Below are 12,165 nucleotides of genomic sequence, written 5' to 3'. Positions count from 1 at the left end.
ATGACAACGTTGAGCAGAGTCAGTGCTAGTGGAAGAGGAGCCTGTTTTGCTAGCTCTATTCTTCTCAACGGAACATGGAAAAAGTCCCTTGGACATGCTAGAACATAATTAGAAGGCACATGAATGGATATCGATGCCATGATTCTCTGAATATTGTTATACCTCTTGAACACTTTAAATATATAATATATATATACATATATGATGAAAGCAGCAAAAATGTGTTTATTTATGACATCACATTAGAAACAAATTTGTCAGTGTTTCTCTACAATATTATGCATGTATTATACATATAAATCTTCCTCTTGAATCATTCTATCTATTAAAAAAACCTGCTTCAAAATCCGTTGCGTAGGTTTAAAGATTTAAGCTTACATAGGGACGGACAGACTACGACAGCGACTTTGTTTTATACTATGTAGTGATTATGTATACAAAATTGTTAATACTACCTCATTGTTTCAGTCGGTATCAGTGACAGTGTCCGTGCTGACATTGACCTTCATCTCAGTGGACCGCTGGTACGCCATCTGCTTCCCGCTCAAGTTCAAGTCCACTACCAGGCGGGCCAAGATCGCCATACTTGTCATCTGGGCCAATTCTCTTTTATTCAGTACGTATTCAATTTTAAATTCATCTACTGTGGCACCACTCGCGAAACGAAAAATTATTTTATCTCTTTTATGTATTTTAGGTTTTTTTTTGTATATATTTATCCTTTTATTTCTCTTTTTGAGTATGTAGGTAAATACAAATAACGGTCTCATTGCAGTCATCACAATTTAGAATAAGACCAAGGCGAGAGTAAACCCTGTCGATTATAAAAACAATTATGGAAATCGCTTCAGATTTGAATACGTAATTGTGTACGTATCCACAAAAAAAATCAGTCGAGTCGAGGATCGGCTTTTTTTTGGAAATCCCTTAAAAATTGATATGTTAGAATTAAATAATGGCCCTTTCTCGCAGTTAATAAATACAAACAATAAATAACCTGTAACGAGTCCCTGAATCTAATTATGTTAATACCATCCCAAGTCGTTCAGGAGTAAAATAGTAAAGATTCTGATATAATTACCACAGGGAGACTTTGTACAAAAATCCTTAGCTTGACCACCTCTGTCCCATTCGTGTTCCAACCGTGAAGCAGTTGTGTTTGCATGATTGTGTTTCGGTTTGAAGGGTGGGATATGGTAGTGAATTTTCAGGGTACAGAGGTAACACCTGAGTCCTCAGGAATGACAATGCATGGGGGGTATCATGGGCGAAATGGTATACTCTGTTATGTCCATGGCACTGCTCATGTCTATAGGCGACGGTTACCACTTACCATCAGGTGGCCTGTCAGAATGTTTGCCATTCTAAGTTGTATATAAAATATCTATAATGATAGAATTCATTAATTAATATTTTTTTTATTTAAAACTTTATGGCACTAATATTACAGGACTTGTTGAAGAATTTTCGATACGTATAGTGTTGTACAAAAGGCGGTCTTATTGCTAAGAAATATCTTCCAGACAACAATTCAAATAACAATATTTAGCTGATTCTGTGTACATTGTTTTAATAAATTTAACAATTGTTGTAATATATCTATTTTAATATTCTTATGTTGTCACTTGTGTCATATTTTTTTTATTATTTTGTTAATATCAACTTGATTAATGTGAAATCGATGTCTTGGGAAAATATTGTGTACATCTGTAATTGGTTTAAATGCAAAATACAAGCTTTAATTATCAATTCAAATTAATATCTGTGTTTACACTGTCGATGTACCTTTTAAAATAAAAATATAGAATACTTGTTTTTTTTTTTAATGGGTGACGATGGAATGGTAATCCCCGCCTGCGCTATCACTATACGCTGATGAGGCACCAGGTGATGATGAAAGCAGGTCAGTTAACCCATCGTGAAGAATTCCACTAGAATTAACCACGATGGTTTCCAGGGGGAACCGCGTGGAGATCGACCTGATAGAGTGTATTTCTAGCAATGGGTCAGTTAGACTTCATTACTAACAATCCCTTTCCCCCCAATAAAATACTTTATATAGGATTACAATAAATTACAAGGTAAAAAAACAGCATAGATATAAAAAGGTTCTAGCTCAGCTTTGGCTGTAGTTGGAATTGTTTGTTGTGGCTTTCAAAACCTCGAACTCTCTGAAAATTATAAACTTTAACAAACGAACTGAGCCTACTCGGGCTTAACCAAAAAAAAAAAAAAAACTAATATTAAGTACAAGTGTTATATAGTAATACTGCTAATTTAAAAACTAGTAAAATTAATTTAATAAACCTTTTTAAACATTTACATGAACAGACGTGATCGTTTAAATGTTTAAAAAGATGTTTGGATACTAGTTATTGAAGTCGCTGGCGGAAACCCAAAAAAAAAACTAAATTTAATTCTAAAATTAATTATTACAATAATAAGTGTCTTCAGATCGATGTGTGATCCGTAAGTGAAGTTATATCAAATCAAACATAAAGGAAATGGGTATTTTTGCTGCGGGAATTGCAGCATTTCAATTTTCAAAACTCGACGCAAGTGTCTTTCTCGGTAGCGCACCTTCTTGCGTTATGCTAGGTGGTCCGAACCGATCGCCGTTGAGGGTGTGTCGTAATACTTGATAGGTATCTACTATAACATACTTGTATGTTTTTTACACAATCACACATAAACGCTTAAATGGATTTGAACGAAATTTGGTACACTGATAGGCTACCATCATGATCATCAGCCATTAACTGTTCACCGCTGAATATAGGCTTCCCCCTTGGAGGATTTTGCCAGTAGTTGCCATACTTGGCAGGTGGATTGGCAACCGCAGTTAAGTGGGGATTTTGCCAGTAGTTGCCATACTTGGCAGGTGGATTGGCAACCGCAGTTAAGTGGGGATTTTGCCAGTGGTTGCCATACTTGGCAGGTGGATTGGCAACCGCAGTTAAGTGGGGATTTTGCCAGTGGTTGCCATACTTGGCAGGCGAATTGGCAACCGCAGTTAAATTTTAGAGATATTTTAAGAGGGACGCTGCTGCCCATCCTACGCCCTCCCTTGGCTTCTTACGACACCCACGGGATAGGAAAGGGCGGCATATTCTATCGTGGGACCACACGATCTATATATGGACTATATCCTACCTTAATAGATAAATTACTTCATATCCAATTTCACGCAAGCAAAGCCACGGGCTTGCATCATAATATAGTTAAAAATGAATTGTGGTATAAAAAAACAACGCATCAGCCAACCAATTGATTGACTATTTTATGAGACGTTTTTAATTCGACGCTCCATTTATATGTAAATGATCGAACGTATTTATACTATACCATTGTTTTTTTGTCAACAGATTCCCCAGAACTGGTCGTGCTGACCACAGTCAAGTCTGTACCGCTGAGATTCGAACTGGAATACCTGGTACAGTGTATGGCCACTTGGTCGTCACAGAGCGACCTCGTATGGCATATCATCAAAGTTGTTTTCATTTATACGTAAGTATATTTAATAAAAAATTGTAATTGCCGCGTGGACCCCGCATAGATAAGCCACCCCTACCTTTACCAGTGTCGTAAGAGGCGACTAAGAAAGGGCGAGGGATGGGCAGCAGCATCCCTCTTAAAATAGCTCCACAGCCTATCTGCGGTTGCTAATCCACCTGCCAAGCATGGCAACTTTTAGCTGACTGAATCTGAAGCCGTTTTTGCACTGGTTACTCCATACATTATATCACCAGAGGGAGACTTTGTACACCAGAGAGAGACTGTACAAAAGCCGATTGCTTGAGTACCTCTGTCCCATTCGTGTTTCAACCGTAAAGCAGTTGTGTTTGTATGGCTGTGTTTCGGTTTGAAGGGTGGGATATAGCGTGAATTTACTGGGTACGGAGGAATAACAGCAGAGTCGTCAGGAATGGCAACGCATGGGGGGTATCATGGGCGAAATAGTATACTCTGTTATATCCATTGTACTACTCATGTCTATACGCGACAGTTTACCACTTTCCATCAGTTGGGCCGTCAGCTTATTTGCCATTCTAAGTTGTATATATAAAAAAAAACTAAAATTCTAGTATTAAACAAGATATTGTAATTCCAGAATCCCATTGATGCTGATGACAGTTGCCTACTACCAGATTGTGAGGGTTCTTTGGAAATCTGAGAAGATCCCAGGGCAAGCGGAGACCATAAAATTGGCACCGGCAGAGCAGAGTAAGCATTTTTATAATTGAGGCATTGATATAACAAAAAACCAAGATGCACAATCGGAACCGAAAAAATAGAGCGCATTCAACGATATTGTACACTCGTTTCTGAATAAATAGCCAGTGATGACTGGTAAAAAAATAAACTAAAGTTTCATCCCAACCATCTGGACAAGTAGCGGTCCTCCATCGTGCGTTTTTCAAGGCACTTTCTTCCACGCACAACCATTCTTTGGAATCAACTTCCAGCAGCAGTATTTCCGAACCGATATTGTCATATCATAACCTTCAAGAAAAGAGTATATTCCTTTTTAAAAGGCCGGCATCACACCTGCAATGCCGCTAGTGTTGTGCGTGATCATGGGCGGCGGTAGTCACTTACCATCAGGTGAGCCGCACGCTCGTTTGCCCCCTGCGTTGTAAAAAAAAAAAAACATTCAAACATGCAGTTACATATTTAACTGACAAAATAACAAAAAAAAAATATGTACAAATCATATTTTAAATTGCGACTGTAAATAAAACGCCATAATGTATTTTATCATCTTGCATTTTTATCTGTCATTATAGTTTTTTTTCTTTTAAATTTCGAATAGTTTTATAAGCAATGCAAAAAGGTTTTCTTAAAACACAATCTTATATATAAAATTCTCGTGTCTCGGTGTTTGTTACCAAACTCCTCCGAAACGGCTTTACCGATTTTTATGAAATTTTGTGTGCATATTAGGTAAGTCTGAGAATCCGTCAACATCTATTTTTCAACCCCTCAATGATAAGGGTGACTCACCTCTAAAAATTTTTTCTTTATTTTTTTGAGATCTTTTTTATTTTTATTTTATTATGATTAAGCAATGAAAAATACATACAAATTCATATTTTCACGCTTTTGCGATCAGCCCCTGTTTTTTAATTGCGATTATTATATGCCGCAATAGGGTTGCAAGATGGCAATCGAATATAATAATTGTAGTGGGATAATTTTTTATCTATAGTGCTCAAAACAACGTATATGGTAAAACAACGTTTGCCGAGTCAACTAGTAATATATGTAACAAACCGAATCTTTTTAATACATTAAAAAACAGAAATATATCACTTATGTTATTTCAACAATCATTACCTAATCTTAACACAGTTTTCATTTAGTTGCATTTACTCATAGTTTGTTTTGTCATAATAGCTCATTAAATGTCAGTAAAAATGATTAATTTATGCTCATTAAATTAGTCTAATATGTACCAAGAATATATGTTAAAATGTGCCAAAAACTTATTACTCATGTCTCACATATAGATGCAAAAAAAAATCTTTACAAATGAATTATTAGTTAAATATATATTTAGTAAAAAAATATATAACTTATTTCAAAATTTATAAAACTATATTATTATTCGAGGTACGGTGGAATAAACTTATCTGAAAAATTCGATTCAAGATTTTTATATCTGAAACATGCGTATAAATAAATACAGATGTTATATTTATATAACAATATAATTTTGTTCAACATGTTTAGCCTATATAGTAGTATATATACGGACGCGCAAAACGGCAGCGCACGCGCACGTCGCACGCACGCATGCACGCATGCACGCACGGGCGCACAGTATACTCTGCATGCCACGGTACGCATAATATATATATATATATATATATATATATATATATATATATATATATATATATATATATATATATATATATATATATATATATATACTGCATTAAATTTTTCTTTAATTTCTAAATAGATTTAAGCGTCTTAAATTCTGAATTTTTATATCAATGGTCGATAAATGGAATTACTAATACTGACAGCAATATGTTTATAATGAAACTGTTTAAATACGTATATTGGGAACGTAATTTTTTACTAAAACTTTCAAGAGAACATCGCTTCAATGGCATAAAGTGGGAAGTATGTTTACTCGAGTCTTATTTACTGCTTATAACATTACTGGTGATTCAATTGGCTTATAAGACTCTATTCCTGTACGATGTTTATAATAAATTAAACTCTAATCCCATGTACGAGGTCTTAAATTACATTGATCGATACTGATCTATATATACATAAATATTACACAATTTTTTCCGTGTGTTTTCTACACCGCCTTACATTTTCGAGGGATTCCGTCATTGTTTTCTATATTTTTACTGTGTGTGGTGCAAGTATAAAGATTTTACCATATATGCAACTTAGAATAGCAAACAGGCTGACGGCCCGCCTGATGGAAAATTGTAATCGTCACCTATAGACATAAACAGCATCGTGGATATCACTGAATACTTTATGGTACCTTTGGTACTATTCATGCGTTTTTGAGGACTATGGTGTTTTTTTTTAATGGATAATAATGAAATGATAACCCCGCCTGCGCTAACCGTGTATGCTGGAGGGGCACCAGTGAGAGATGATAGGTGAGAATGAAAAGGCAGGTCAGTTAGCCTATCGTGATGTATTTACTTAGAATAGAACACGACAGTTTTCATGGGGAACTCTAGGAGGGCGACTTGACAGGGTCTTGCTAACAATGAGGCTGGGGGGAGGGGATTATTAGTAATGGGGAGGTTAGTCTCCATCGTCAGAGTCTCCATCGTTTATTAGTATCCTAGCCTATCGTGATGTATTTACTTAGAATAGAACACGACCTCACCTATCAGTTTTTAACATTATTACCCATTTAAAAAAAAAACAATGGGGCTACATTGAAAAATTAAAAAAAACATAAACTATAATTTTATATATATACATATTTTTAACAAATTTCGACTTGACAGGGTCTTGCGAACAATGAGGCTGGGGGAGGCGATTGTTAGTAATGAGGAGGTTAGTCTTCATCGCTATCAATGTACCCTATCATATCGACTCTCCATTTTATTCCCCCTGAATGATGATCGTGTATCTAGTTTGATCGTTGATTTCTCATGATAGTGATTGATCGGTATAAATTTCATCCTACCTAATCATCCCTCACTATTCGGCTGTCTCCTCCTTGGAATAGTGGTGGAAGTTCGCTTGTGTAAACATTCCATTTTTTTTTTAATAAAAAAAGGCCAAACATGCATGCAATGGGAGACTGATAAAAAGACGATAAACTAATCCCATTATATATATATATATATATATATATATATATATATATATATATATATATATATATATATATATATATAAGTCCTCAGAAATGGCAACACATTTCAAGACAATTGGTCTAATGATGACCATTAAAGCCTCAATAGATGTCCATCATCATGACAAACATTGTTTGCCAATCAATAAAAAATCAATAGTCGACTTGCCGCCTATGTCTTGTAACAACATCTTGTATGAAACATATTCTGTTCTCTCCCTATTTTATGATCATGAATGATGATGCATTGTATCTGTGTTGATATTGTACATTTCTTTGATGAGTGATTGATCGGGTATAAATTTAGCACTACCTAATAATATCTCAGGTATTCGGCTGTCTGCCTCCTTGGAATAGTGGTGGGAAGTTCGCTTGTGTAAACAGGAACACTTTTTTTTTTTTAATAACACAAAGGCCAAAAAAATGCATAGAGATGCAGCTCTGGTAGACTTCAATGTACAAAAAATCGATTATTTCCCATGATATAACGTGACTCTTTGTCCAAACAATAAATCGATGTTTCTTCTTTCACAGCAAGCAGTTGTGTTTCGCAATAATGTGTTTCTGCTATTTTCCTGTGCATCTTCTGTGTTTTAAGGATACAGAGGAATAACTTCAGAGTCCTCAGAAAAAAAAACACATTATTTAAAAATGGCGAAACAAACGTTATCTGTTATGTCCATGATACTGCTCATGTCATAAGGATTAAATACGAAATGATTTAGTATACAATGGCACTTTCCATCAGGTCTCTTACAGTCAGCTTTTTTGGCAAATTGTATAAAAAAAATCTGATAGTTGACTACCGCCGCCCAGGAACACTAACAACACCAAAGGTATTAAAAGCGTGCTGCCGGCCTTTTAAAAAGGAATATGCTCTTTTTATGATGTCGTATCGGTTCGGAAATAATAAAAGCTGCTGGAATATAACATTGATTCGAAAGAGTGGTTGTACATGGAAGAATGTGCATATATACAAAACACACATGGAAGACCGCCATACATATATATATATATAACTTATATATACATGTGCACGCGTATATACGGTGGTGAAACATCAGCAGCAGGTATATATCCGAACAATTCCTCAAAGCACTCACCATGATAAAATTGGTTGAAGATGCATAGAGATGCAACATCTCTACGCAGTTTCAGTGGGTCGAAACACATATAAAATGCCATTATTTCCCATGATATAACGTGACTGTTTGAAATCTAAACAAACAATAAATCGATGCAGTTTCTTCTTTCACAGCACAACTACGTTCTAGAAGGAAGGCGGCCAAGATGCTTGTCGCTGTCGTAATAATGTTCGCCGTCTGCTATTTTCCTGTGCATCTTCTGTCTGTTTTAAGGTATAGTTATATTTTTTTTTTCGCTCAACTTTATCAACAAGCTTGTGTGGGATATCTATCATTTATGAAAAAAAAAGATAGATTATTTCAAAAAAGTGCTCTACTAATACTGCGAAATGAAACGTTAAGCATGCATTAATGTTCTTTTAAGTTTTAAATTTGTTCTAAAAGTTTTTATTTATATTTATTCAAAAAGATACTAAAATATCAACATTCACATTATAACAGTACAAAATACAAATATAGAGGGGGGAAAGGGATTGTTAGTAATGGAGACTGAGAATCCCATTGCTAGCAATACACCCAACCAGGTCGACCTCCTCGCGGTTCTCCCTGGAAACTATCATGAAACTATGGTTCATTCCTGATGAATTTATCATGATGGGCTAACTGGGCTGTTTTCATTCTCATCGATCACCCTTCACTGGTGCTCCGCCAGCGTATCCCGTTAGCGCAGACGGGGTTACCATTTTTACCCGTCAAAAAAAAAATACAAATATAGAGAAGAATTACTAATTGAGTCGAGACAAGTGACACCTACCTGACGAAGATTGAACAAGCAATGTAAAAATAGATACCTACCTACGAGTACAAGTCTACTTACCTATAAATATACATTTTAACGAATTCCCTTTTAAGTGATTTACTTAAGAACTATTTATAATAATATTCATGTTATTTGACTTAATTTCTCTATGAATTCATATAAATATGTCTGCTCTTTAGCAATTTATTACTTAAATATATTTTGTCGACGACAGCACAAACAAGCTCTTTTTCAACTGAATTAAAAAAGAAGTAGTTTCTCAATTGGGTTTTTTAGGGTTCTGTAACTCCAAAGGAAAAACGGAACTCAGATTGTCAGTGTTGACAGTACAAGCAACATGCTTGTACTGTCAACACTGAAAAAATGTTATTCATGCGGTCATTTAAATTTTTTTTTTTTTTGTTATTTCACTTAATACGTAGCGAAGCACGTTCCGAACCGCCAGTTATACGAGTATGTATTGATTGATGACATAGTGTAAATAATAAACGTGCCACCATAGTGTTAATATATACAGTCAAAACACTATTCAATCATGAATTTAAAGCTTATTTAACCGTATGTTTGTTTAATATACTCGTTTATCTTTATTTAGCACTCGCTTGACATCTGACTTCCTAGAAAAATCCATGAGAATATAGGTAACTCTATACTAGTGTTATAAAGAAGAAATATTTGATTAAGATGTTTTATATATAACTAGCGACCCGCCCCGACTTCGCACGGGTACAATGCTGATACTGAATAGCGCCCGCCCCCCCACGACTGGTACCGACGCAACCGCTATGTCCGTGTATTTTAAATCTGTAATATCTTCGAAAATATTCATTAAAATTACATGCTGTAAATAAATTGTCTATTTAATATAGAGCCATATTGATCTATATTAAATGGACAATGTATTTAAGGTACTTAATAAAAAATATTAATAAATATATGTTGATAAAAATTTATGCTGTAAAATCACTTCGTAAATAAGCCATCTTTTCCCATAAAATATAAAGGATAAAAAAATAGTTATTGTAGATTATTCTTAAGAGATAGAGATATACCATCGCGGACTTTTTTGTTAACCTTTTTAAGGTGTACAATAGTGTAGTACAGTATTTTGATTTATCTCGTAGGGTTAAGCCAGCGTTTGCAATGTAAGCGCAAAAAAGTGTGTTTATTTACGACATCACATTAGAAACCTCTAAATTTATTAATGTTTCTCTACAACATTATACATGTGTTATACATATAAACCTTCCTCTTGAATCACTTGAATCTATCTCTTGAATCTATCTATTAAAAATTCGCATCAAAATCCGTTGTATAGTTTTAAAGATTTAAGTATACATAGGGACAGACAGACAGCGACAGCGACTTTGTTTTAAACTATCATACATCTTTTAAACCTAACTGCGGTTGCCAACCCGCCTGCTAAGTGTGGCAACTACTGGCAGAACACTCCTTATGGGGAAGGCTTATGTCCAGCAGTGGACAGTTAATGGCTGAAATAAAATAGATCTTTTAAATTGTAAATTCCCTAACTTCCAAGCTAGGTAAAACCTGTGTTTCAGAAGTCAGCTTGTCAGCTTCTTGCGTAGTTTTAAAGATTTAAGCATACATAGTGACGGACAGACAGCGACAATGACTTTGTTTTATACTATGTAGTGATGAATAAATGGATAAAACCTACTAAACCGATTTTAAATGTTCTTTCACCTACAGAGAGCTAAATTACTCGCTGATGATGATCAACGAGTGCTAAAAATGCTGTCATCATCTCAGACATTATCTGTCCACTGCTGAACATAGCCTCTCCCATTAGGGGAGCTTTGCCAGTAGTTGCTACGCATGGCAGGCGGATTGGCAACCGTAGTTAGGCTTTTAAAGATATTTTAAGAGGGACGCTGCTGTCCATTTCTCTATCATTAAGTTCCTTTAGTCACCTCTTAAGACAGGAAAGAAAAGGGTGGCTTATTCTATGCCGGGACCAACGTCATCATCATCTTTTTACCTTTATCCCAATTATTATTTGGGGTCAACGTAATGATTTTCTCTTACATTCTTCTCTATTCGCAGTCATTCCCATTCTGCCCAATACGGTACCAATGTCAATGCAATTGAATTATTGTAATTAAATTTAGAAGTCAAAAATTATGATGCAAAAAAAGACTATTTTTTCTGCATTTAAACGCGTGAAGAGACGAGGCGTGGGAGGATGGTAAATACGTATGAATAAATGAGTTACAAATTTGTGCTATTGAAAATCAGCGACATGTTCAAAAGAACATGGCATATAGCTGAGTGAGTTGAGCTGAGAGCCATTTTAGTGCTTTTTCTGTTCATTACTTTTTGTATATTGTTAAATGTTTCTATACCACTACTTCCTATGCCACTGTGTTAGGTTGACTGGAAGAAATCTCTTTTAGAGATAAGTTCGCCTTTGCTAAAATTGTTATTAACTTCTTGTTGTTACTGTGTTTTAGTGCTATATCTTTTATTATTATGTGTTTATCTAATGTACAATTAAGCACTAAATAAATAAATAAATCTTTGTTTCTTTCTTTCAAAAACAATCACATCAATATATCAAGTTTTCCAGCGACACGCCTGCCAAATACTATTGCCTAATATTAGGCTATTCGGCCAAAAATACTGCACATTATTCCATATTCGGCGTACCGCCTAATATACTATTCTCTACGAGTCCATTAACACCAATATTATCTGTTTCCGAGAAATCCTTTCCACATGAAGTAAATAAATAGAAGTAAACTCTTTTGGTTGTTCAAGAGTGACGTCTGTAGTCTCACCCCTTCCCGAGTTGTGAGAATATTTATTTGCACTTACTAGTTTTTACCCGCAACTTCGTCCGGATCTGTGATCGGTTATTGAAACAAAATGATTAATGAAGTATATTT

The 12,165-nt window shown here is 35.0% G+C and overlaps 1 protein-coding gene across 1 annotated transcript in view; it reads left to right on the top strand.

The window, feature by feature from the left end:
* Positions 1-11,382, top strand: part of LOC113511276 (orexin receptor type 2-like) — a 138,877-nt gene extending 127,495 nt beyond the window's left edge. Inside the window, exons 3-7 of the mRNA XM_052892265.1 lie at positions 469-616; positions 3,366-3,507; positions 4,112-4,224; positions 8,610-8,714; positions 11,324-11,382. Coding sequence (XP_052748225.1) covers positions 469-616; positions 3,366-3,507; positions 4,112-4,224; positions 8,610-8,714; positions 11,324-11,382 — 567 coding nt within the window. The remainder of the gene's footprint in view (positions 1-468; positions 617-3,365; positions 3,508-4,111; positions 4,225-8,609; positions 8,715-11,323) is intronic.
* The last annotated feature ends 783 nt before the right edge of the window (positions 11,383-12,165 follow it).

This window comes from Galleria mellonella, unplaced genomic scaffold (genome assembly GCF_026898425.1).
Source record: "Galleria mellonella isolate WM207_F2 unplaced genomic scaffold, CSIRO_AGI_GalMel_v1 utg109, whole genome shotgun sequence".
Lineage (NCBI taxonomy): Eukaryota > Metazoa > Arthropoda > Insecta > Lepidoptera > Pyralidae > Galleria > Galleria mellonella.
Note: the sequence above shows the minus strand (reverse complement) of the source record. Positions and strands in the feature narration are given on the sequence as shown.